The 25,567-nt window shown below is 48.7% G+C and overlaps 1 protein-coding gene and 1 non-coding gene across 5 annotated transcripts in view; both read right to left on the bottom strand.

The window, feature by feature from the left end:
- Nucleotides 1-25,567, bottom strand: part of DOCK7 (dedicator of cytokinesis 7) — a 198,088-nt gene that overhangs the window by 40,272 nt on the left and 132,249 nt on the right. For all 4 annotated transcript variants that reach the window (XM_056122429.1, XM_056122430.1, XM_056122431.1 and 1 more), the window contains 11 exons: nucleotides 24,774-24,914; nucleotides 24,508-24,621; nucleotides 21,417-21,587; nucleotides 18,557-18,696; nucleotides 14,268-14,437; nucleotides 12,004-12,158; nucleotides 9,081-9,263; nucleotides 8,835-8,970; nucleotides 6,790-6,886; nucleotides 631-727; nucleotides 178-312 (listed from right to left, as the gene is read on the bottom strand). In XM_056122429.1, the coding sequence (XP_055978404.1) occupies nucleotides 178-312; nucleotides 631-727; nucleotides 6,790-6,886; nucleotides 8,835-8,970; nucleotides 9,081-9,263; nucleotides 12,004-12,158; nucleotides 14,268-14,437; nucleotides 18,557-18,696; nucleotides 21,417-21,587; nucleotides 24,508-24,621; nucleotides 24,774-24,914 (1,539 nt within the window). The remainder of the gene's footprint in view (nucleotides 1-177; nucleotides 313-630; nucleotides 728-6,789; nucleotides 6,887-8,834; nucleotides 8,971-9,080; nucleotides 9,264-12,003; nucleotides 12,159-14,267; nucleotides 14,438-18,556; nucleotides 18,697-21,416; nucleotides 21,588-24,507; nucleotides 24,622-24,773; nucleotides 24,915-25,567) is intronic.
- LOC130031157 (U6 spliceosomal RNA) lies at nucleotides 2,532-2,634 on the bottom strand. The gene has a single exon (XR_008793618.1). It is a non-coding gene; the product is annotated as a U6 spliceosomal RNA (small nuclear RNA).

Genomic DNA, 25,567 nt, shown 5'->3' with positions numbered 1-25,567 from the left:
ACCAGTTCAAGGTGATTCAAGTAAGAAATTCCAAAAGGCATGAAGGAGAAGAAGGCGAAGAAACCACCCAGGGTTGTGGGTTTTCTGCTAACTTTTGATCTGCTCAGATATAATGCAATGAAGGGGTCGAATGTCCAGAGATGCTGTCCCGGAACACAGGAGCCCGTGACTACTGACCTTGGAGACCAGGGCCCGCTGGGTGGCGAAGCAGTGCTGCAGGTAGAGGGCGCTCTGGTTGCAGGCCAGGCTGTGCAGGAGCACCTTCAGCACCCCGCCCAGGATGCTCTCTTTGGACTCCGTCACTGAAACGGTCTGAAAAAGAAAGCAAGCTAGCGGGGAGCAGGCTGAGCGTTGGTCGGGGAGATGTGGCCTGTATGAACAAACACGGGGATGGACATTTGCTTGAGGAGGAGGATGAATCCGAGATCTGGGAGCACTTTAAAAGAGTAGCGGCAGAGCCAGATGTGGTAAGTGAAGGGAAGTGGTGAGGAGAATGGAAGGAATAAATGAGGGGGATCTGGGGGGGCTCCCCATACTTAAAAGTAATCACGAAGCGCGAGCAAGTCCCACTTTAAGTACCGGGCCCGGTGGACAAGTATAACACCTGCATCCCTCTGACTTGTGTCTTACCTGGACAACGATCTCTAACGTATCCAAGATGATGAGGTTTGCTTCAGTAGCGAGATTCCCGTCGATCAGGGCCTCATGTTCGATCTCTGCTCTTGATCTAAAGCAAAATATTATGAGAGGGAAAGAACAAAACCATCTATCTTCTGAAAAACCAAGGCTGGCCCAGGTTCGATCCCCGGCATCCCGTATGCTCCCGCAAGCACCACCTGAGTAATTCCTGAGTGCGGAGCCAGGAGCAAGCCCTGAGCTTGGCCAGGAGTGGCCCAAAACAAGTAAAATTAAAAAATAAAAAGTCAAGAGATCCACAATTCAAAAAGATTCAGAGATGGTATTGTTATGATGCAATACATTTTTTTTTCCATTTTTGAGTAAAACATTAGCACTGTAGCACTGTCTTTCCGTTGTTCATCCATTTGCTCAAGCGGGCACCAGTAACGTCTCCAATGTGAGACTTGTTACTGTTTTTGCCATATCAAATACGTCACGGGTAGCTTGTTAGGCTCTGCCATGTGGGCAGGATACTCTCGCTAGCTTGCCGGGTTCTCCGAGAGGGATGTCAGCTGCATGCAAGGCAAATGCCCTACCCACTGTGCTATCGCTCCAGCCCAGTAAAAGATTACAAGAAAAAATTTTTTAAAAAGGCAATATTTTCACTTATTAAAAATGTTTTATTTCTTCCCGGCTGTGTGTGTGTGTGTGTGTCTGTGTGTTTGTGCGTTCAAGTGCACACACGCTAGGGATTGAACATGCAAGGGCGATGTTTGCTGAGCCACAATCCAGCCATTTTAACCAACATTTTGTTTGTAGGTTTTGATTTTCTAGGCTAAACCTGGTGATGCTCAGGGATCAATCCTGGCAGGGCTCAGGGAACCTCACCTCACTTAGCCATGTGCAAGGCAGGCGTCTTACTTGCTGTTCTATCTTTCCTACTTACATTTTTATCAACCATCCTGTTGCCGGGCTGGAGTGATAGCACAGCGGTAGGGCATTTCCCTTGTGCACAGCCAGCCCTGCCGAGCCAGGTTCGATTCCTCCGCCCCTCTCGGGGAGCCTGGCAAGCTACTGAGAGTATCTCGCCCTCACGGCAAAGCCTGGCCAGCTACCCATGATGTATTCAATATGCCAAACACAGTAACAACAAATCTCACGATGGAGACGTTACTGACCCGCTCGAGCAAAATCAATGAATAATGGGAGGACCGTGATCCTGTTTCCAAGGTGTCCTGAGAAGTGTGATTGTTCAGCTTCAGGGATGCCGTCGAGAGGCAGTGTTTCACTCCGACACTAGGTGGCACTGTGTTACCGCGCCTGCTTCCTACAAAGCCAAACCCTAATGGCCCAGGCTGGCTATTCACCTCATCCACCCGGAGTTCCCAGTAAGCTTATGTTAAAGCACATTACTTTTTTCCCTAAAGTTTCATGTAATTCTCTAATTTTATTTTGGTAAAAATCTGATGTTATGAACCATTTCACTCTGAACTGGATGAAATCACTCATTAGAAACAAAAGCGAACCCAATTCAGTAACATGGCTTACTTGAACACTGATGCTTATAAAAGAATTGCCCCCTGAAATAAAAAAAATTTTAAGAATACACGATTTATGGGTAGAGCTGGTAAAAGGCCCTCCCGTTGATCATCGATTTGCTCGAGCGGGCCCAGTAATGTCTCCACTGGAGACTTTGTTGTTACTGTGTTTGGCATATCGAATACGTCACGGGGAGCTTGCCAGGCTCTGCCGTGCGGGCGAGATCCTCTCGGTAGCTTGCCGGGCTCTCCGAGAGGGGCGGAGGAATCGAACTCGGGTCGGCCATGTTGGCTGCGTGCAAGGCAAACGCCCTACCGCTGTGCTATCACTCCAGCCCAGTAGAGCTGACATTTTAAAAAAAATTTTATTAGTGAAAAAATATGGAACGCTTCACAAATTTGCGTGTCATCCTTGCGCAGGAACCAAGCTAATCTTCTCTGTATTGTTCCAATTTTAGTATATGTGCTGCCAAAGCGAGCTATAGCTGACATTTTTTTTTTTCTTTTTGGGTCACACCCGGCGATCCTCAGGGGTTACTCCTGGCTCATGCACTCAGGAACTGCTCCTGGCGGTGCTCAGGGGACCATATGGGATGCTGGGAATTGAACCTGGGTTGGCCATGTTGGCTGTGTGCAAGGCAAACGCCCTACCCGCTGTGCTAGCGCTCCAGCCCCTATAGCTGACATTTTTAAAAAACAACTTCACAGAGGAATTATTGAATACCTCCAAGCAGTCAAAATACCAACCAATGCAAGAACACTGGCATAAGGCATTGACTTCTAAAGCCCTTGTGTCTGCCAGTCTCTGAATCTTTCTTACATTTTAAAAATGTAGCACTGTCCTCCTGTTGTTCATTGATTTGCTCAGCAGGCCCAGTAACATTGTGAGACTTGTTGTTACTGTGTTTGGCATATCGAATACGTCACGGGTAGCTGGCCAGGCTTTGCCGTGTGGGCGAGATACTCTCCGTAACTTGCCGGGCTCTCCGAGAGGGGCGGAGGAATCGAACTCGGGTTGGCTGGGTTGGCCGCATGCAAGGCAAACGCCCTCCCTGCTGTGCTACCGCTCCAGCCCCAACATATTTATTAGAGTGAAATCAGAAAAACAGTATGCCCAGCCTTAAAATTCTGGCAGTATTTTGTGATCTAACAGGAGAATAACAAGATAGTCTCTAATAAGGAAAAACGGCCCCCAAATGACTTCCTCAAAAATAGAGGAAGATAAGCAGAGAACATGCTATCACGCTGCGGCGAAAGCAAAGGCATTCGTGGTACACAGTACCTGGCTGTTTTGTGATTTCTGAGAAGACGCAACACACGTGGAAAGAGAAAGAAAAGGGAGAAAGGAAGAAACGCAAACATTCGCAGCTTAGGCCTTTGGATACACTTATATCTTATATATATATGCTAGAGCCCTAGTATTTGTGTCTACCCCCGTCCCACCCCCATCAGCCTCCACCTCCCCCAGGTTGGCCCTCGGGACTGTGAGAGGCTCGGAAGCGAAGCACTGCGGCCTGTCTATTAGACGTGTGTGTCGGATTCCCAGCAAACACAACTGGGAAATGCATCTCTACTGTTTAGAAGCAATCAGCCTGGTGGCAGTAAGTTTTGAGAGCTCTGAGCTGTAAGACGCCTTACAAGACCCGCTTTCCAGGTTGTGATTTTACTCCTGAGAAGCCCCTGACACTCAGCTGACTGCCCGGGTTTGCGTGAGAAGGTCGTGGTGCTTCCTGGGAGAGCAGAGGGCAGATTTAATGAGTTGGTCACTGTGTTCCCAAGGTTTGTGGAGCCAGTCAAGCGACCAGAGAGCCAACCCGTCATCAGGAACTCTCAGGAGCATAATACCCATGCCAGCCTTCAAGTCAGGTGGTTTGACCTATAGTAATGGGGGAAGTTAGATGCATCTCTCTGTCTCACTCGCTGTCTCTCTGTCTCTGTCTCCAAAGCCCTCTCTCTCTACACTCAGGGAACAATCCTGGTGGTGCTCAGGGATCACACCCAGTGCTGGAGGTCAAACCGGGGTCAGCTGGGGTCATCTGCATACAAGGCAAGCGATTTAAGCCCTATATTATCTGGCACGTGCTTTCTCTCTCTTTCCCTTCAGAGGTAAGAAATGCTTTCCATTACAAATTTGTGGGAGGAGGGTAACCCTATTATAATAGAATAGCAATTCCTACTTGCTTCAGGCAAAAAGAGCAAACACAAAAGGTCAAGACTCAATCTGCTTAACTATTTGAACAAATCTGAAATTCAAACAATAGGGGAAAAGAAACCGCAAAGCACTTGAAACTTCATAAAGGCGACTTTAAAATGTTCGGTTTCGCCACAGCACCCAAAAGGAGAGAGAGAACAAAAGGGAATGCCCTGACACAGAGGCAAAGGGGGATGGGGGGATGGGGAAGATGGGGGGTGGGAGGGATACTGGGATCATTGGGGGTGGAGAATGCGCACTGGTGGAGGGATGGGTACTCGATCATTGTATAATTGAAACCCAAGCACAAAAATCTGTAAATCTACAACTGTACCTCATGGTGTTTCACTAATAAAAATTTTAAAAAAAGTTCGGTTTTGGGAATGGAGTGGTAATATAGCGGGTAGGGCATTTGCCTTGCACGTGACCGACCCGGGATCGATTCCCACCATCCCATATGATCCCCCAAGCACCACCAGAAGTAATTCCTAAGTATAAAGCCAGGAGTAACTCCTGTGCAGCGCCGGATGAGACCAAAAAAGCAAAAAGAAAAGTTTGGTTTTACAAGCTACACCCCATACAGGACAAATACAGGATGATCTCTCATATTTGCGGCATATACGATAACTGGAAAAGGGAACGCAAGATATTAAAGGGGGCATGACAAGATCACCCCTGACCCCAAAGGTAAGAGGGCAGAGAAACTGAGGTCAGTAGCAAGAAGCAGCAGAGGGTTGAGAAATAAATTTCCCAAAGGAATTTGTTGGGGGAAGAAAATACAGGTTAAAAAGAGCAACATCTTGTTCTACTCTATCACATGAAAAAGACTTTCTCCAAATATTTTCTAAAATAAAACTTAAAAGTTAATATAACCATTTTTTGGGGGAGATTTGGGCCACACCTGGTGGTGCAAAAGGGTCTATATGGGGCGTCAGGGTTCACCCTTGTCATCTGCGTGCAAGGCAAGTTATACTATTTCTCTGGTTGCAACCATTTTACTTTGAAAGATACAAATGCCTAAGTGTGCACATAAGATCTTAAAAATGCATATTAAATTGCATATACTGAACTTCATATATTATAAACTTTATACACTGAACTTCACCATTCTCCTTGTGCATCTGAAATCCAATGAACCCATCTGTTTTATCAATAACACCGAAGATTACAGGGCGGGCATGATGGACAAAGAGGGTCAAAAGTTATTAAGCTCCAGGGATAAAAATGCAAAAGCTGGGGCTAGAGCAATAGCACAGTGGGTAGGGCATTTGCCATGCATGTGGCCAACCCGGGTTCAATTCCCAGCATCCCATATGGTCCCCTGAGCACCGTCTGGAGTGACTCCTGAGTGCAAAGCCAGGAGTAACCCTGAGCATTGCCGGGTGTGACCCCCTCCCAAAAAAAAGCAAAAGCCAGGCTAGGGAGAGTTCAAAGGGCTGGAGGGTACACTGTGCCCAGCGGGGGGCCTGGCATCACTCACCCACACCACCTGGTCCCCCCTGCACTCAGACAGAAGGAGACCCCGAGCTGAGGATAGCCTAAAGTAAGTAAGTAAAGTAAGTAAAGGCCCTCCCGTTGATCATCGATTTGCTCGAGCGGGCCCAGTAACGTCTCCATTGGAGACTTTGTTGTTACTGTGTCTGGCATATCGAATCCTCTCGGTAGCTTGCCGGGCTCTCCGAGAGGGGCGGAGGAATCGAACTCGGGTCGGCCATGTTGGCTGCGTGCAAGGCAGACGCCCTACCCGCTGTGCTATCGCTCCAGCCCGAGGATAGCCTAAAACCAAAAATCTCCCCCAACCAGAAGTCAGGGTGCCGTGACAGTTATTGATTACAGATAAGGAGGCTATGTTGCATATTTAAAAACTGAGAAGATGAAAAATTCCTTTTTTGAGGGGCAGTGCTGGGGATTGAACCTAGGGCCTTAAGTACAAACACAATTACTCAAGACTTTGGCCTGTGTGTGGGTGGCGGGTGCTGACAGTGTTTGCGTTTAATGTAGCTGACCGGGCTTAATTCCCAGCATCCCATGAGCCTCTAGCAGTGATCCGGGAGCTCAGAGCCGGGAGCCAGCCCTGAGCACCGTTGGCTAAAACCTGCCCTCTCCGCCAAAGCGAGTTTGGCCTGTAGGAAGAAGTCTGTAACTGTGTATGGTGACAGATGAGATAAACGCTGACTAAATTTACTGCCTAAAAATACCCAATCAGGGCCAGAGTTATAGTACAGTGGGGAGGGCGTTTGCCTTGCACACGGCCAACCCAGATTCTATTCCCAGCATCCCATATGGTCCCCTGGTCACTGCCAGGAGTGATTCCTGACTACAGGAACAGGAGTAACCCCTGAGCATTGTCGGTGTGACTGGAAAAAAAACCAAAACAAAACACTGAATCATCTGTGAGCAAGTTCCATACCCCCTCCACCACAACGGGAAGAGTCACATTACTTGTCAAGTTTCTCCGTGTTCTGCCGCCAGTGAGTCATGTCCTTCCTCCACCTCAGGTTTTCCTGACTTCCAAAGGCACTTCCGGAGGGGCTTCTCTCTGTGGGATCAATTCCACAACCACCGGTCAACGCGCTGTCCATGGGCAAACACACACACATGCGCAAATACACATGCCTGTTTGCAAACTTGCACAAAACACTGCACAATGTCACTCACTGGGCCTGGACCCATTTTATCCTCAGGGTGAGGAGACAACCCTGACAATGGTGGTGCTTTTCATTAAAAATTTCCACCAGAGTGACAGAAGTTGGTCTGCAACAGGGCATAGCATATGTGTGTGTGTGTGATTGTGTGTTTGAGTGTGTGTATGTATGGGTTTGCGTGTGAGTGTGCAAGTGTATGAGTTTGTGTGTGTGTGTATTTAACTGTGTATGAGTGTGTGAGTTTAAGTGAGTGTGTGTGTATACGAATGTGTGAGTGTATGAGTTTGTGTGTGTGAGTGTGTATGTGAGTGTCAGTGAGTTTAAGTGTGTGTATGAGTTTGTGCGTGAGTTTAAGTGTGAGTGTGTGTGTGTGTGCAGATACACACATGTGATAACTCGAACACTGCTAAATCAATTTTCCAATGCTGATTTTCTCTAACTCTGAGTCAGGGTTCCAGGGCCGTATATGACACGGCCTCCTTTGCTGTGACGCTGCCTCCTGCCCACGGTCACTGTGTGGATGTGAAAGGCTTCACTGCTCAGGCTCTAGATTTGGCCCTGGGCATGAGGGTGACCGTCCCTTTCACCCGACTCTTCTTCCCACAGAGGTCACTGCTCAGTCACGAATCTCCAGCCAGAAAGGCTCCACCCACTCTCCTACCCTTCCTTCACCGTTCTGTACATTTGCCTCGGGGCTCTCTGCAGCCCGTATGGTGGCAAGAACTGAGTTGCTCAAGAATGAAGGGTAAGTCCACGCTGGTTTCCTGCCTTATGCCCAAAGCAGACAAAGGGTCTGGCACTCACTGAGAAGCCAACAAGCCTTGGTTTAACAGAAAGACAAAGCAGGAACTCCTGGGCTGGGGAGACAGTATGGGGCCAAGTACAGGCCCTGCATGAGGCTGACTTGCTTTATCTCCTGCACCAAATATATCCCCGAGGCACTGCTGGGTGCTGGCCCTGCAGGTCCCTGAGCACCCCTGGACATGATTGGGGTAGCCCTGGTGGTCCCTAGGCACCCCTGGACAAGAATGGGGTGGCCCTGGGCTCTGCAGCCCAAAGAGCACCACCACCTGCGACTCACACTGAACCAGCAGCACAGCTGGCTGAGAGCCACTAGGAGTGACTGCCACGCTCCCTGAGCACTGCAGGACCCCACCACTCAGCCCCCACATAAAAATAGCTCCTCAAGGGAATACTTCTGTGATGCATGGAAGGCAGGACAGAAGGGAAGAGAGCTACTTCTCCTCTTCCGGGTAACGACAGAAGCTCCCAGACAGAGCTAGCATGATCCAACAGACCCGGCGCGCGGAGGGTCTGAGATGCGGTGAGAAAGGGACACATGAGTCCCCGCTTCCGACACTGGGGGTGGGAATGTGGGCATTGCACACACACAAAAATTGTTTTCAAGTGAATGTATGATTTATTTGCTTTAAATACCTACTCTATTTAATGTTTCAGTTTGGGGGCTGCACGGCTGTGGTCAGAAGCCCAGATGCAGAGCCTGAGCTCGAACTGGGGTCTGCCACATGAAAGGCAAGCACCTTCCCCCCTGTATTACAGCTCTTGCTCCTAAATATTCTTTTTTTTTTTTTTTTGGTGGAAGGAGGGGCATCCCTGGCAGTACTCAGGGGATCGAACCCTATGGGCCATGGGCAAGGCCAGCGCCCTCACTGCTGTCCTATCACCCCGGCCGCATCCTCCCAGTCTCAGACCCTCCTTCATTGGGCAGGACTGTCCCTGAAGACCCGCATTGCTGCATTGCTGCCTGTGCTCACACATGGCCCCAAGAAGCAGTGCGATTTCCGAGTCCTGAGCACAGCGGGGAGGGATGCGTGCACGTACCTAGCTGCCCTCGGCTCCGCCGCACCATCTCCTGCCGGGCCCCGATGCTCCCGAGAATGGCCTCCTCGAGCTTGGCTCTCATGTCCTTTGACTTCTTAAAGGTCAGACTGTTCATCCGCTCGAACACTTTCTTTCCCTAGGGTGGCAACAACGGGGGGAAGGAGTAGGGGGGTGGGGGAGTGAAGCCGCAGCCGTGAGGACCCTCTTGGCCTCCACCAACACGGGCGTCTCCCTGCCGGTGCTCACCTTGTACTCGAAGCAGGACACGCAGAGATACAGCAGGTCCAGGAGCCGGTTCAGCTGGAGCACCGAGAGGTCGGTGAACCACTTCTGGAGGACCGTCTCGTCCGCGTTCCTCAGCACCCACAGGAGGCAGATGAGCAGGCTGCGGCTGGACTCCGCCGAGAAGGCCGAGTGCTGCCGGCCACTCTGCAACGGGCAGCAGCAGAACCCAGCCCGTCAGTGCCGGCTCCACTGAAACCATCTCCGCCTCTCACTTACTTCATTCTAAGCAAGTAATCCAAACCGTGCTTAAATAGAATTTCTCCACACCCCCTCACCCTGCGCGCGCGCGCGCGCACACACACACACACACACACACACACACACACTCCTTGTAGTGAATTCATCCCAATTCTTTTTGGGAGGGATGGAAGGAAGGTTGGTCAGTCTATGCCCGGTGGTGCTCGGGGGACCATCCATGGCGTGGACACTGACACCAGGCTTGCCGGGATGCTGACTCCCAGTACTATCTCTACAACCCAGATGTGCTGGTGTTCTTCTCCCCAAATCCGTCCCTTGGGAGTTGAGGTGCACACATGGCAGGCAGGCCACCACGCCTCTGGTTGCGGGGCTCGCACATGCGCTCACCAGGGCTCACATTCCGAGCTGAGCCACAGTTGCAGTGCTGGTGCTCGGTCTGGGCCTCTGTGGTGCTCACACACCTTCCTGGCTACCGTGCTAACAGGGGAGGCGTGTAGCTTGCACCTGCCTTTCTTGGTGAATACAGATGCACACGGGTGCAAAGATCCTCAGCAAGCAGGATCCATCCCCGGGATGCAAGAATGGCTTAACACTCACAAGTCAATCCACATACCACCCCATCTCAGTAAAAGAAAAAATAAAAATCGCATGACCAGATCAATAGATGCAGAGAAAGTGTGTGTGTTTGTGTGTGTGTGTATGGGGGGGGGGGGGGGCGGAGGCATTATGTGTACACTACAGCACCATCCACAATAGCCAGAATCTGGAAACAACCCAAGTGCCCGAGAACAGATGACCGGGTAAAGAAATGATGGTATGTCTACACAATGGAATACTATGCAGCTGTTAGGAAAAATGAAGTCATTGAAATTGGCTTATATATGGATGGACTTGACAGTATCATGCCGAGTGAAATGAGTTGCAGGGAGAGGGACATAAAAAGAATTACTGCACTCATTTGCAGGATTTAAAAAAAAAGTACAAAGTATGAGAATAACACCCAATGAAATGAGGGCCAGGAAGAGTGGTCCATGACAGAAAGCTTGCCACAAGTATGTGGGGGGTGGGGTGGGCAATTAGGACAGAGAAAAGAACACTATGAGAATGACGATTGGAAATGATCACTCCGGACCAGAACTGAGTGCTGAAAGGAGGTAAAATAATATACGTGATACTTTTTCAATAACAGTATTGCAAACCACAGTGCCTAAAGGGGGATGGGAGGGGAGAGGAGAGAAGGGGGGCAGAGGAGAGGAGACGGGAAGGGGGGGGGAGAGAGAGAGAGAGAGAGAGAGAGAGAGAGAGAGAGAGAGAGAGAAGAAAAATATCTGCACAGAGGCAGACTGGGGATGGGGGTAGGAGGGTAGCTTGGAAAATTGGTGGTGGAACATGTGCACCGTGAAAGAAAGAAAGAAAGAAAGAAAGAGAGAGAGAGAGAGAGAGAGAGAGAGAGAGAGAGAGAGAGAGGGAGGGAGGGAGGGAGGGAGGGAAGGGAAGGGAAGGGAAGGGAAGGGAAGGGAAGGGAAGGGAAGGGAAGGGAAGGGAAGGGAGAGAGAAAGAATAACAACTTGCTTAACTGCAAACAAGTGAGCATTTAAGTACAAATCTTCATGTACTTAAAAAAAAACAAACAACACATACTTCAAGTCCTAATCAACTACATTACTTCTTGGGGTAGCTGCGCTGCTGGTGTAGTGGTATCATGCAAGACTCCCATAGGGCTAGAGCGATAGCACAGCGGTAGGGCGTTTGCCTTGCACGCAGCCAACATGGCCGAGCCGAGTTCGATTCCTCCGCCCCTCTCGGAGAGCCCGGCAAGCTACCGAGAGTATCTCGCCCGCATGGCAGAGCCTGGCAAGCTCCCCGTGACGTATTCGATATGCCAAACACAGTAACAATTGTCGCAATGGAGACGTTACTGGGCCCGCTCGAGCAAATCGACGAACAACGGGAGGGCCTTTACCTTTACTTCTTGGGGTGATTAAACAAAATGGATTGTGGTATTGAAAATATGTACAAGAAACCATTATTAACTGTATTGTAAAGGATGGAACCTCATTTTAATTTTTTTAGAGGAATAAAAACTAAGAGCCCATCAGGGCCCAGAGAGGAGTTTGGGGGACACAGTGCTGTATGTGTGAGTTTGAAGATCAGGCCCATGGCGCCACCCCATGTGGCTAAGAGTCACCCCCCAAGCACTGCCATGTGCTCCTACGCCACAGTAAGGGAATGAGCCCTGGCACCCTGCAAGCGAGGGTGGAGTCCCGCATGGCTGCAATGAAAAGAAGGGAAGGGGCACTTCTTCCCCCCTGGGGAAAAAAGGTTACTAGGAGGGCTGGAGAGATGCCCCGAAGGGCTGCGTGCATGCTTTACAAATGGGAGGCTCAGGCTCCATCCCTGGCACTGTTCCCTGAGCACCCCTGGGAGTGCCCCAAACTCCTTCCCTCCTCCTCCTCCCACAAAAAATATAGGTTATACATAATCATCTTGAACATTATGAAAGACGAAACACAGCTTATAATCATACCCTTTTGGAGTTCAAAAATGTCATACTGTCCTAATGTTTTCAAAAAATAAACTCCCTGCTTCTGTACTAGGTACCGGTAACAATCTCAGCGGCTAGCACAATCTCCGTACATCCCTGCAAACAGGGGGTTTGCAGAACGGCTTGTGATGACAGTCTTACCGTGGATGTGAGCAGGAAGCTGCCGGGTCGTGTGAGCTGGGGGACCGAGGTCCCCGCGATTGCCATGGCGACGGTCTGGCTGATCATGCTCCCGCTCTCGTTCTCATAATCGTCAGGGGCTGTGCAGATGGGCCTTCCTCGCTGATTGTGGGTTTCTGAAAAAGTGACCCCCAATTAAATCTCAGAACTTCTGTTTCATAAAGACCACGCATGCCATTCTGTGTTCTATCCTCCGTTACTCTTGAGAATGTGTGTACACGTAACAGTTAGCATTAGGTGTACTTCAGGGAAACAGAACTGGGCAAAAAAATTGGGGGGTTTGTTTTTTTTTTCTTGACTTTTTTGTGATGCTCAGAGGTTACTCCTGGCTCTGCACTTAGGAATTACTCGTGGAGAGGCTCGGGGGGCCATATGGAGTGCTGGGGATTGAACCCGGGTTGGCTGTGTGCAGGGCAAACACTCTACCTGCTGTACCATCCCTCCAGCCCGAAAACACTGTTTTAAGTACCAACTTGTCATAGTAACCATTTTTGTTTGGTTGGTTTGGTTTTGGGACCACACCCGGTGGTGCTCAGGGCTTACTCCTGGCTCTGCACTCAGGGATCACACTTGGCAGGGCTCAGGGAACCATATGGGGTACAGGGGATCAAATCTGGATCAGCCGCATGCAAGGCAAGCACCCTACTCAAGGAACTGTCTCTCTGGCCCCAATTATTTAAAGCTTTTAAGAGAATTTGAACTTACTAATGAAAAAAGAGATGATATATAAGTATTTCTGCCTTCAGATAAGAAATCTCACCTCAATGGTCAAATTACTGGGAAAACTACTCGGTATTTTGTCTCCTACTCTGTCACTCACTCTATCCCCTCAAAGGTAATGTGCTGATTCCTTTGTATCACCAGCATCTCCTAAAGCTTTTTAAATACTTATTTAGCACTCCATATTTTTTTTGTTTTCACTGAATTGGAATTACTTTATTAAGTTACTTGCTAATCGAAATACCAAGCTATTGCACTGGATTAGGACAATAAAGGAATTGAAATAAACTTAAAATATAAAATCTCGGTGGGACCTCTACAAGTATATTTTAGGGCTGGAGCGATAGCACAGCGGTAGGGCGTTTGCCTTACAAGCGGCCAACACGGCCGACCCGAGTTCGATTCCTCCGCCCCTCTCAGAGAGCCCGGCAAGCTACCGAGAGTATCTCGCCCACACGGCAGAGCCTGGCAAGCTCCCCGTGACGTATTCGATATGCCAGACACAGTAACAACAAAATCTCCAATGGAGACGTTACTGGGTCCGCTCGAGCAAATCGACGATCAACGGAAGGGCCTTTACCTTTACCTATAAAAAAACGCAAGAGCATTAAAACTTGACCTCTTTTTTTTTTTTTTTTTTTGCTTTTTGGGTCAAACCCGGTGATGCTCAGGGGTTACTCCTGGCACATGCACTCAGGAATCACTCCTGGCAGTGCTCAGGGGACCATATGGGATGCTGGGAATCGAACCTGTGTCGGTCATGTTGGCTGCGTGCAAGGCAAACGCCCTACCCGCTGTGCTATCACTCCAGCCCCGACCTCATTTTTTTAAAAGCATATAACCTCAACTTATTCAAAACGTAGCACTGCACTGTAGCACTGATTTGCCTGAGCAGGCACCAGTAACATCTCCAATGTGAGACTTGTTACTGTTTTTGGCATATTGAATACTCCATGGGGAGCTTGCCAGGCTCTGCTGTGCGGGTGAGATACTCTCAGTAGCTTGCCGGGCTCTGTCATATGGGCGAGATATTCTTGATAGCCTGCAGGGCTCTCCGAGAGAGATGAAGGAATCGGACCTGGGTTCACTGCATGCGAGCTAAATGCCCTACCCGCTGTGCTATCGCTCTAGCCCATTCAAAACGTAATCCTTGGTATTCGAGTGAATATGAATTTCAAGTACATAGGTGGATATAAGTAACATCTGGCTGAGTCAGATAGCACATGTCAAGGGCGGCTGAGCTTCTTCCTAGACGGACAGTGCACACCTACAGAATGATGAGATTATTTCTGAAAGGGACCTAGGGCAATACCGAGAGTGGCTTTGAACTCTGCTGTTCGGTTTTGTTCTCTACAGACACTGTCCCACAGCGTTTGTCAGCCGTGGGCTCAGTGCTCAGTTAGCTCAGGTCAGTGGACACCGGCCGACATTTGTGTCTCTCCGGTCACAGCTCTCTCCTGAAGGTTCTTTAACCCTCTCCGTCCCGGCTCCCGTGCGCCGAGCACCTGTGAAGTCGTACAGCTGCGGGACAGTCTCCATGATGATGCCGATGAGGGGCAGGTAGAGCATGGCCACCCGAGCCTTGATCTGGGGGTCAGAGTACCGCGGGTCCGAGTCGTGACTGGACAGCAAGTTGTGTACCATGTTGATGACTTTCTTATGCAATCCAAACAGTCTATTTAAAGAGGAGAGGAGGGAGAGGAAGCGGTAAGGTCACAGAGATTAGTTACTATTTTTACAGCAAACAGTAAGCCCCGGTGCCCAATCGATTCTACTCAACAACTTGGGGTGGCCGCATGTCTGCGGCATTTCTGTAAGACAGTTCTCATTTGTAAAAGCACTTTCAAACAAACTTTAATGTCTCCTTACACAAAGACACTATTTTTCCCTGTATAAAGAACTGAATAAATAATAATAATGTCCCTGTATAAAGAATTGAAAGGAAATGAAAGAAACTGCCAAAATTAATTTTGAAAGAAACCAGAGTATCTTTCCATCAACCCATTGTCAGTACATCCTACATAACCCAAGACCAGTTATGGGATATTTTAGAGGAAAGCAGAGTAAATTGTAGTCGCTATAAATCTTAGTTACTTATATAAAACCTTTTCACATTAACAGAACTTTCGCCCCGTAGGGACGGCTCCCAGGAATGATGCGGGCTATCAGCCCTTTATCTGACAGTTCTCAGGGGTCCCATATCACACCAGGATCCAACCCAGGCCCGGCACATGCCAGGCAGGAGCCCTGCCATTTGAGCCACGTTCCTGGCTCCTGCAAACACATCTGTGTTACCTGAAAGACAGTATCTTCAACTTTTTAGTCATTTAGGAAATGACTCAGCTCCCAGACTGGGGCTGCCCTGATGCCCCTGGTTCGATGGGATGGCGTTCCTCATGGGCCTCCATGGGGCCTTAGAGCCATTCGAGAGCAGCATTCTTCAACCTTTCCAGCCTGTGCACCAGCACCCGGCTGCACCCGGGCTGTGGGCCAGCAGACAGGACTGAGGTGGAGACGAGTGGCTTTTCCACCTGCCTACACCGGGGGACCGGCTAGCGTTCATTCAAGATCAGCGTTGTAGGCGACTCAGTTTCAGCAGAACTCACCCGCCAAGCAGAGGCGGCCCTCAGTTCCACACTTGTCTTGTTTGCTCTTGTTGGAGTGGAAGCCAAGGTGATGCCATTCTTTCCAATGAAAATGGCACATGGCAGCTGGTACGAATCATCCTTCCTCCTGAGTCTCAGGAAAAGAACTGCTTCTTTTTTTTTTCCCCCCCAGTGTGGTTTTTTTGGTTTTTTTTTTTGCTTTCTGGTTTTTTTTTTTTGCTTTGTAGTTGTGATATTTGTGTTTTTAGGCCACCTGTAGTTGTGACTTTTGTGTTTTTAGGCCACCCACAGCTCTGTTCATGGCTTATTTCTGGTACTAAGGTCAGAGGTAACGCAAGGTAGGCCTTAGGGGACCATTCCAGGATGCTGGAGGTTGAACCTGGGTCAACTACGTACAATGCAAGAGCCTTACCCGCAGTATTGTTCCCCGCACCCTGAGAAAGAACCTCATTTCCAGCTCTTCAAAGAGAAGAGTCACTTCAACTTTGCTCCAGCCAGATCAATATATCCCCGTCTGCATGCTACCACAATGCAACGTTTGTCTCAAAGAACCCTGATCTTCTCTCAGAAAATGATTTCAGTGAGCCTCATCTTTTTTTCTATAAACAGAATAGCCCTCTGCTCCTCAAGTTCTTCCTTGTCTTCAAATAAGCATTTTTGGGGCTTCAAATACAAATTCCCTTCATTTATTTTTAAAAAAACGTTTTAATTGAATCTCTGTGAGACAGACCCTTACAAAGCTGTTCATGACTGAATTTCAGTCTATGGTGTTCCAACACCCATCCCTCCACCAGCGTACGTTTCCCAGGACCAGTGTCCCCAGGTTCCCTCCCATCACTCCCCAACCCCACCGCCTGCCTGCTCTATGATAGGCATTTCTCTCTCTCTCTCTCTCTCTCTCTCTCTCTCTCTCTCTCTCTCTCTCTCTCCCCCCCTCTCCCTCCCTCTCCCTCTCTCCCACCCCCTTTTGGGCATTGTGGTTTGCAATACTGATACTGAAAGGTTATCAAGAAAATCCCTGTACCTGCTTTTAACCCTCAGATCTTGTCCAGCTTGATCATTCCCAGCTATGACTGTCATACTGGTGTCCTCTCTATTTTACTTACCCTCAGTCCCAACACACTTGTGATTAGTTCCAACCGCTGACCAGTCCTCCTAATCCCTGTTTTCCCGGGTCACAGATATTAGCTTTCTATTTTTATATACCACAAATGAATGCAGTCATTCTCTATCTGACCCTCTCCTTCTGACTCGTTTCACTCAGCATGATACTCTCCACGTCCATCCATTTGCCTGCAAATGTCACCCTTCATTCATTTTTGCAGGAGAAAGAGTTCGAGGACAAGGCAGGACGAATGAAGACACAGTATCGCGGCAGAGGTGTGCTGAAGAGAGAGTGGTCCAGCTCAGAGAGCTGAGCTCATGACAGAGGTGGTCTTTCGTCCCCAACCTCTCCCTATCAGAGTCACTTTAAGCTCTTTCTCCTTCCTTCTGCTTCTCTTGGTCGTCCTTGGAACTAAATTTTCTGCCCAATGTCCCTAGGTGCGGCGTCTGCCAGGGGCTCACCGCTTCCTACTCTCAACTCCCTTTGTCAGAAATAAACTGTGTTTGAGTGCTCACCGCATGGTGCTCCTTCATTTCAGAGGGAAATGGCACCCCCTGAGACACTCACTGCCTGCCTCCCTGTCCAAGCTGCAAGGTTAGAAAGTGACTGGGGAGTCTGTGAGGAATGGGCTCTGTGATTTGAGGAAGGGGCTTCGCCCAGCATCTGCATGCCTCCAGGGTTAGCCTCTATCTCTTTTAAGACCCCACAGATTTGAGGGCAGCCCCAGGGGTAATGAGCACTGTAGAGCCTTCAATTTGCTCATTTATCACCTGTTCCTCCCACGAGGGCATGAAGGACTCGATCTTCCATGTCCTTTGGAGGCAGACAGAGGAGATACAGCCTCCCTGGGTCTTGATGCCTTGAGAGGAATTTTTTTTTCTTTTTGGGTCACACCCAGCGATGCACAGGGGTTACACCTGGCTTATGCACTCAGGAATTACTCCTGACGGTGCTCGGGGGACCATGTGGGATGCTGGAGCTGGGTTGACTGTGTGCCCTACCCGCTGTGCTATCGCTCCAGCCCCCGAGAGGAATTTTTTTCTTTGCTTTTTCTTTTTGCGTCACACCTGGTGATGCTCAGGGGTGGCTCTGCATGCAGAAATTACTCCTGGCCATATGGGGACCATATGGGATACTAATTATCGAACTCGGTTTGGCTCTGTGCAAAGCAAACACCCTACCCACTGTGCTATCGCTCCAGCCCCTTGAGAGGAGTTTTTTAGGGGGGGCACCCCCAGCTTGGCTGAGGGGCAGGACCTTGGGGCCAGGCTCCTTCCTCCACTGGGCAGACAGTGTATCAACTGCTGCCTCCAGAGCTGCTTTCAAAAATCTGTCTGGCCAGACCTCAGCCAGGGACTATCACCTTAATTTTTATTTCCCTCAGAGTGGGGAGCTTAGAAAGCTCTGTAACCCTACCAAAGAGGTCCAGAGGGCAGAAGGGGAGGGACGAGGGATCCCTTCAAAGTGGGGATAGAAGGTGGCACTGAGTGGGGGGCCTGGCTCAGAGGTCAGGGTCATGAAACCACGACACATCACACTCTTTTTATTAACCCAGCCAAATACTGTCCCCTTTCTTCCTGACAAGTTCCACTTCCAAAAACGCTATGAGAGTGCATACAATTGGGGAAGCTTCTGAAATGGAGGAATACTGTTCATCAGGCCAGAAACAGAACGATGTAAGAAATATGGTGGCAGAGGGGGCATTTGTCTCAAAAGGTATCAAACAGAACAGTAGACTATTTTCCTTGGCCAAAATGTGAAAGAATCGAAGAAGTACAGGGAGGGGCGGGAGGGGGTTACTAGTTAACAAACCAGGACATACCAAACCATGATTTTAAGACAATCTTCAAATTTAGAGATGCCTTCAAGTAAAAAGTATCTGAAATAGCAAAAAAAAAAAAAAAAAAGGGTTCCCCCACCCCCAAATATTAAAACACAGAAAGCATGAGTATGGGTGCACAGAAAAGTCGAAGCATCGGGAAAGAATTTTCTGGTGATTCTTAGGGGCTGTAAAGGGGGCTGTCTCTTGGCCCCTGTCCCACAGTCTAGCTGCGACAGCCCCGTTGGGAAAGCGGCCACTCACCCTTCCGCGTCGGGGTCCAAGATGACAGCCAGCTCCGTCAGGACGAGGCCGGCCAGGTAATGCTGCTGGCGGAAAGGCACTGACAGCTCAAACATGTTGGCGATCTTCTGGTCTTGAATATTTGTGGAAAATCCAGAGCTCTGTGTTGGGGTTGGGGGGAAGACGGCAGGGAGCTGTAGCAGCTGTGCGACACCAGAGCACAGAGCAGGACAGCAAAGGCGAGGCAGACAAAGTCATCAGGACGTCCCTGTCATTAGCCTGGGGGCAAGCTGTCAAGGAAACTAGGACAAAATGCCACTCTCCCTCAGTGTTTCTAGTTCCCTCTCTTCATGCTCAAATTTCCCCCTCTGGTTATTTACAGGTCGGTGGTGTGGGGGCAAGACCCCGCGACCCCCACACCTGAAGCAGGTACTCTACCATGGCGCCACAGCCCTGGCACTTTCTCCTTTACACCATAATCCACCTAATGTTTCCAATCACCCTCCGAAAAGGGGAACAGAGGTGACCACAGTTAGATAATACACGATGCCATCACCGCTAGGTACACGAGATGTACTGTCGAGGCTGCTACTGGTTTTCAGCAAAATCCCACATGCTAGTCAAAATGTTTTTTAGAATCATTTTGCGGCTGAATTCGGTTGCATTTTTCAACTCTGCCAAATACCACCCTGCAGAGAGAGTTCAAAGTGGGAAGTGTCACGCAGCTGTTAGAAAAGATGAAGTCATGAAATTTGCATATGAGTAGATCAACATGGAAAGTATCATGTTATAAGTGAAATGAGTCAGAAAGAGAGGGGCAGACACAGAAAGATTGCACTCATCTGTGGAATATAAAGTAACAGAATGGGAGACTAACACCCAAGAATAGTACAGACAAGGAGCAGGAAGTTTACTCTATGGCTTGGAAGCCGGTCTCACATGCTGGAGGAAAAGGCAGCTCAGATAGAGAAGGGAACAACAAGCAAAGGGTGTTTGGAGGGCTTGCTCGGGATGGGAGATGTGTGCCAAATAGAGATCGAATACAGTGGCCACTCAATGCCTCTACTGCAAACTACAACATCCAAAAGGAAAGAGAGAACAAAAGGGAATGCCTTGCCACAGAGGCGGTGGGAGGGGGATGGGAGGGTGGTGGGAGGCATACTGGGATCCTTGGTGGTGAATGGGCACAGGTGGAGGGATGGGTACCCGATCACTGTATGACTGAAACGCAAGTATGAAAGTTTGTAAGTATGTAACTGTACCTCATGGTGATTCACTAATTAAAAAAAAAAGTGAGAAGTGTCGTCAACTCCTACCCGTCTGCTGCATATTCCAGAAACTTCACAGAAAAATGAATAGAGAAATGATCTTCCCAACACATACATCCAATTCTCTCTGTTTCCACCCCCCACTCTGGTCCTACCCACCAAAGGTGGCCCCTCTGGCATGTTTCAGAATCTGAAAGTTATGCAGTCTGATGGCAAAGTGGGAACAATCAAATGCCAGAGAGTGTGGACTTCTCAGCTGAATGGGACATCCCGCGGGGCGCTGAGCATATACAACTGTGTCTGATCGAAAGCTTCTGAAACTGTACCTGTGACTGATTTATGTCTGACCGTGCAGCTCTATCTCTGGCTGAGGATGGGGAAAGGGAGCAGGTGGCGAGTTTCACACTGTCCAGGAACTGCATGAGTACCAGGAAAGCAAATGTTTGGAAGCAGGTGGTTGCATACGATCTTTAGCCAGGGTCAAATGAAAAGATGGGGGTGTTCTCTGCTGCTTTCTAATCTTTCTAAATTGATTTAAATTTTTTCTTTTATTAAACATAATTAAAATATTAATAGTTAAGCATCTCACCAAAAAAAAAAAAAAAAAAAGAAAAAAAGTTACAAGACCAACTTTCGCTTTAGAACTTCAGGAAGTAGTTGTTTGCCTTGACAAAAACGGATGTTCCACTCACAGGCAAAATGCAAACTGTACTGATACCAAACCCACAAAATAATTTTCTCTTAGTAGGAACAATGGGTCACCGAACTGCTCCAACAACCACTTAGTGTCTTTCTTTTTGCTTTTTGGGTCACACCCGGAGATGCCCAGGGGTTACTCCTGGCTCTGCACTCAGGAATTACCCATGGCAGTGCTCAGGGGATCATATGGGATTCTGGGAATCGAAACCGGGTCAGCAGCATGCAAGGCAAACACCCTACCCGCTGTGTTATTGCTCCAGCCCCCCACTTAGCGTCTTTGGAGAAGCTACGGATGGCTGAAGTCCAGCATAACCTAGAGGCATTGATCTTGTTTCTTTGGTTTTTTTCTGGTGGGGTGCTGGCAGGCCTGACACACAGTCTGATTTTTTTCTCTGCTCATTCTTCATCCCCTCACTCTTCCTCCTGCTGGGACCGAGCCCTAGGACACAGCTTGCACCCGAAATGTGATCTGCACTGATCTGTTTCTGGAAAATGCGGATGCTGTGGAAAACAACTAAATATGTGAGTGTCCTTAGGTGGATTCATTCGCTTGGGCCTGAATCTGCAGGAGGGACATACCCAGAGCTTACAAAGGGGGGATGTGGGGCCGAGTTGGTGTGCGCCTGCAGTCAACCCGGGCGATTCGCTGTGTGACCCTGGGCAAATTATTAACCTGGTGTCTTCATTTTCTTCCCTTTTCCCCCACCCTCTCCCCAAGCGATGGTCATTAACAGCATTTATCTCCAAGAACTGCTCTGAGGATTAAACAGCTAATGCTGATCAAATTCTTCTAAGGCACTTAGCCCAGAGCCTATCACACGGCTATGATTTCTCACGGTTTTTTTGCCTGGGTTTAAAATGCCTTTTCACAAATGTGGCCTGTGAAGACGTCTCGCCCCACGCAGCCCGAGTACCTGAGACGTGGCGGAGGAAACGGAAGGCGATGGAGAGGCAGGGGGAGTAAGGAGGCTGCAGGGCAGGTTCAAGGTGACGTAGTGCTCGTGGCTGCAGATGATCCGCAGGAAGTCCAGCCTCAGAGACACCAGGACACTTGGATTTGGTAATGAGTAGAGCTTTGAGGAGACCTTTGAGCAATGCAAAAATAGAAGAACAGCAAGTGATTACATGGTTTCTCTATACCACCACCAGGAAGGTGGATGAGAGGGTTAAAAGGAAAGCTATTCTGTACGCAGTCTGGCGTTCCAGAGTTTACATATCTGGATCAGATTTTCTCACAGTTACACCTTAAAAATACGGAACTATGAAACTCACTGCATAAATTCTCTGTACAGACCTAAAAGTCAATTGTATGTATTTCCAATATAGCACCAATGCGTCCAGGTATCAAAGATGTCACTGTCACTGTCCTCCTGTTCATCAGTTTGCTCAAGCCAGCCCAGTAACATTGTGAGACTTGTTACTGTGTTTGGCATATCAAATCTATCACGGGTAGCTTGCCAGGCTTTGCCATGCAGGCGAGATACTCTCAGCAGCTTGCCGGGCTCTCTGAGAGGGGCAGAGGAATTGAACTCTGGTTGGCCATGTTGGCTGCATGCAAGGCAAACGCCCTACCGCTGTACTATTGCTCCAGAGTTATAGCTCAGTGGTGGAGCATTTGACTGCAGATCAAGAGGTCCCCAGTTCAAATCCGGGTGCCCCTTTCCTGAACTTGTTTTACACTCGATGTTCAAGTATCAAAGATGTACTTGATAGAAAGGAAAATAAAAATTTGCAAAATAACTTCATTAAAGATTATCTATTCTTTATCATCACCCTATGTCTATTTTTTTTTTTTGCTTATTGGGTCACACCCGGTGATGCACAGGGGTTACTCCTGGCTCTGCACTCAGGAGTTACTCCTGGCGGTGCTCAGGGGACCATATGGGATGCTGGGAATCGAACCTGGGTCGGCCACGTGCAAGGCAAACGCCCTACCCGCTGTGCTATTGCTCGAGCCCCATATGTTTGTCTATTTTTATAACATTTTTTTAGTTTAGAATAGTCACAAACTATTATAACTTAGTTTATAATATGTTAAATAGTTAAAATATTAACTTGCCATAAACTAATAAGTTTATAGTCATAAATTTGAGACACAAAAACTACCTTAATAGCTTTAACCTCCTTGCAGTCTAGCTGAATATTTGGCCAGTGCAGGCAGCCACAATGGCTGAAGAATAAGGCAACCGGTTTTGGAGAAAGTGGCCTATGGGATTTTGGAGGGGAAGTGAAAATAATACATATTACTGCAAATCTTTATAAGTGGGTCAGTGCCCACATGGAATTTTAACTGCCCTATTAAAAGAAACACCCTAAAAGCAGCCAGGAGAGTATGAAGAGAGAGTCCAGCAGGTAGGGCGTTTGCTGTCTACAGCCCTGCATGTGACTAACCTGGGTTGGACCCCCAGCACCCCATATGGTCCCCAGAGCCCCTCGACGAGTGATCCCTGAGTACAGAGCCAGCAGTAAGCCTTGAGCATGGCCAGATGTGGTCCCAAAACCAAAAAAGGGCATTCAACAGAACGTGTTTATTATTTCTGACTATCAAGACTTCAAAACCGCATTCTTAATCAGAAGTTCCCCCAAACTCATTGGTGGGCTGGGCAGGAAGTGCTCACGCATGCCATGTGTTTAACTTCTCCGAAATAGTGGGTGGCCAGGGAGAGCTGGAGGCTTTCAAAGCTTGTTAAAAAGCTAAGTCTAGAATTCATTACGTGGCTCATTACCCAACTGATCTATCAGAACCAATAACTAATGTTTTCCCCAAAGCAGGTTTCATTAATTAGTTGATAGTTTTTAATCTTTTAATTTTAAAAACAAAGCTAGCAGAGCCAGCCTGCACCAGCAAAGTTTCGAGTTGCTTTTGGGTTAGCAAAAGCAAAATCATGAATGAGATGTGGGGTCTAGAGGCTAGAATCTGTCTTTGTTATAATCATGGGCTTGAGTAGTAGAATCTACGACTACTATAATCAGAGGATCTGTCCAAGCCTTACTCCAGGGCTTGAGTCGTAGGAACACACAGCAAAATCCTCTGTTTCAAAGATTACTCAAGACACAAACCCCAGGGGGCCACAGGACAGCAGGTAGGGTGTTTGCCTTGCATGCAGCCAACCCAGGTTCGACCCCCGGCCTCTCATAACCCCTGAGCACCGCCAGGAGTGATTCCTGAGTAAGCCAGGAGTAACCCCGGAGCAAGACAAAAGCTTGGTTAGCTGTTCATACAGTACCAGTGCTCCTCCTGGGCACCATCTAGAGGTTGCTGTACTTTCATTCTTGTTGTGGGGCCAGGTGGGTGGCGGGGGCCTCTCAGATGTCAGCCAGCAAGGCTGGTGTTTCAATCAAGGCCCTGGGGGATGCGATGCTGCTCAGGCCTTGCCCTTCTGGGCACACCCTAAAACTCAGGAGTACTTGGGGGGCCTCCAGGGTTGCACCCAGTGATGCTTGAGGGACCATGTGGTGCAGGAATGAGACCTGGGACAGGCACGAGCTAGGGAAGCCCCCTTACCACTGTCCCATCTCCCAGCCCCTCTGTGTTTCAATTCCTGACAGGACAGTGGGCTCCAGACCCGGGAATGGCAGGGTCAGGAGTGGGCCAGCAGTGCCCAAGGCAGAGGTCAGTGGTCTGACGGCGCCTGGAGTCCTGAGTCCTGAGCAAGCAGATGAAAATTACCACCCCCTTAACAATCAGGCCACTGAATGAAACATGTAATAAATGCATTCTTGAAAATCTCCTAACTCCACCCCAGCAGAGAGCAAGCCCAGTGTTTATTTACTGATTTGGGTGGGTGGGGGTGCTCAGGAAGGGGGCTGTTTGAGGTCACAGTCAGTGATGCTTGGTGGGGCCACTCCCAGCTCTCTGCATTGGGGTCACTCACAGCTGAGCTGGGGGACCAAACAGTGCTTCAGACCAAACCAGGGGTGGACACATGCAAAAGGTACCACATCTCTGGCCCCGAACCCAGTGTGTAAGATGATGATTCCGGACTGGTTCCAACTTTGCGTTACCTGTTTATAGCAGGTCTTTATCAGGGTAAAGACAAATCCTCTGTCCATCACAGACAATAGGTCATTGAGAAAGAAGGCAAGACTTGTGTTGAGCCTCTCAACCATTTCTGTGTCCTTGGGAAAACAATGACGACAATGAAAAGCACAAACAAATCAAAAAAAAGAAAAAAAAAGCACAAACAAGTTGGTTGACAATTAAGGTTGAAAGAAGTATTGAATTGAACAAACAAAAGAAACCAAAAAACCCCAAACCAAGTCATCCTCACCTTCTGAAACCGGGACACGATGTCACTAGCAATGGTGCTGACCAGAGCTGTAATGTCATCCATGAAGCGTTCTGGAAAACGGTTCTTCCTCGGGGCATCGAGTTTATCATTGAAATATAAATGATGCACCATGCTCTTCACCTGAACAGAAACATACAAGCCACAGTTTACAAGCATGCAACGAACAGTCACAGGGACTCGAAGCATGAGGATCACTTTTACAGTCGACTATGTGATTAAGTAGGCGGGGGAACTACTTTTAGCGCCCTGTGTTTTGAAGAGGTTCCCAGCAACATGTTTCAGGTACAAAACCAAGAGCAGACTCGTTGCCTCTCGCTACCCCTCAACTGTCACAAAAAAACCAACCTGGAACTTGGAAATGCATTTAGAAAACTCATTCAGGAGCTAGAACACTATGCAGGTGAAGAAAATCATTCTGTACCTCATGTTGATGAAAAAAATTTTTTTTCACCCTTCCAAGATGTTTAAAAGGAGGGGCTAGAGCCATAGTACAGTGGGTAGGGCGCTTGCCTTGCTCACGGCTAACCCAGGTTCGAGCCCTGGCACCCCATACGGTCCCCTGAGCACTGCCAGGAGAGGTTCGTGGGCATAGAGCCAGGAGTAAGCCCTGAGCACCATCGGGTGTGCCCTCTAAACCAAACGGCAAAGAGTAAAGCATGAAATCTTCCCAAGACTCAACAGCTGCCAATTCCACGTAGCCCACTCAGCAGGCTCTGAAATGAAAACCTGGACTTCCTGGGGGCCTTAGCAGCACACTGTGACACACTGGGGGC

Source organism: Sorex fumeus, unplaced genomic scaffold, assembly GCF_029834395.1.
Source record: "Sorex fumeus unplaced genomic scaffold, SorFum_2.1 ptg000045l, whole genome shotgun sequence".
NCBI lineage: Eukaryota > Metazoa > Chordata > Mammalia > Eulipotyphla > Soricidae > Sorex > Sorex fumeus.
This window is presented reverse-complemented; position numbering and strand designations above follow the sequence as displayed.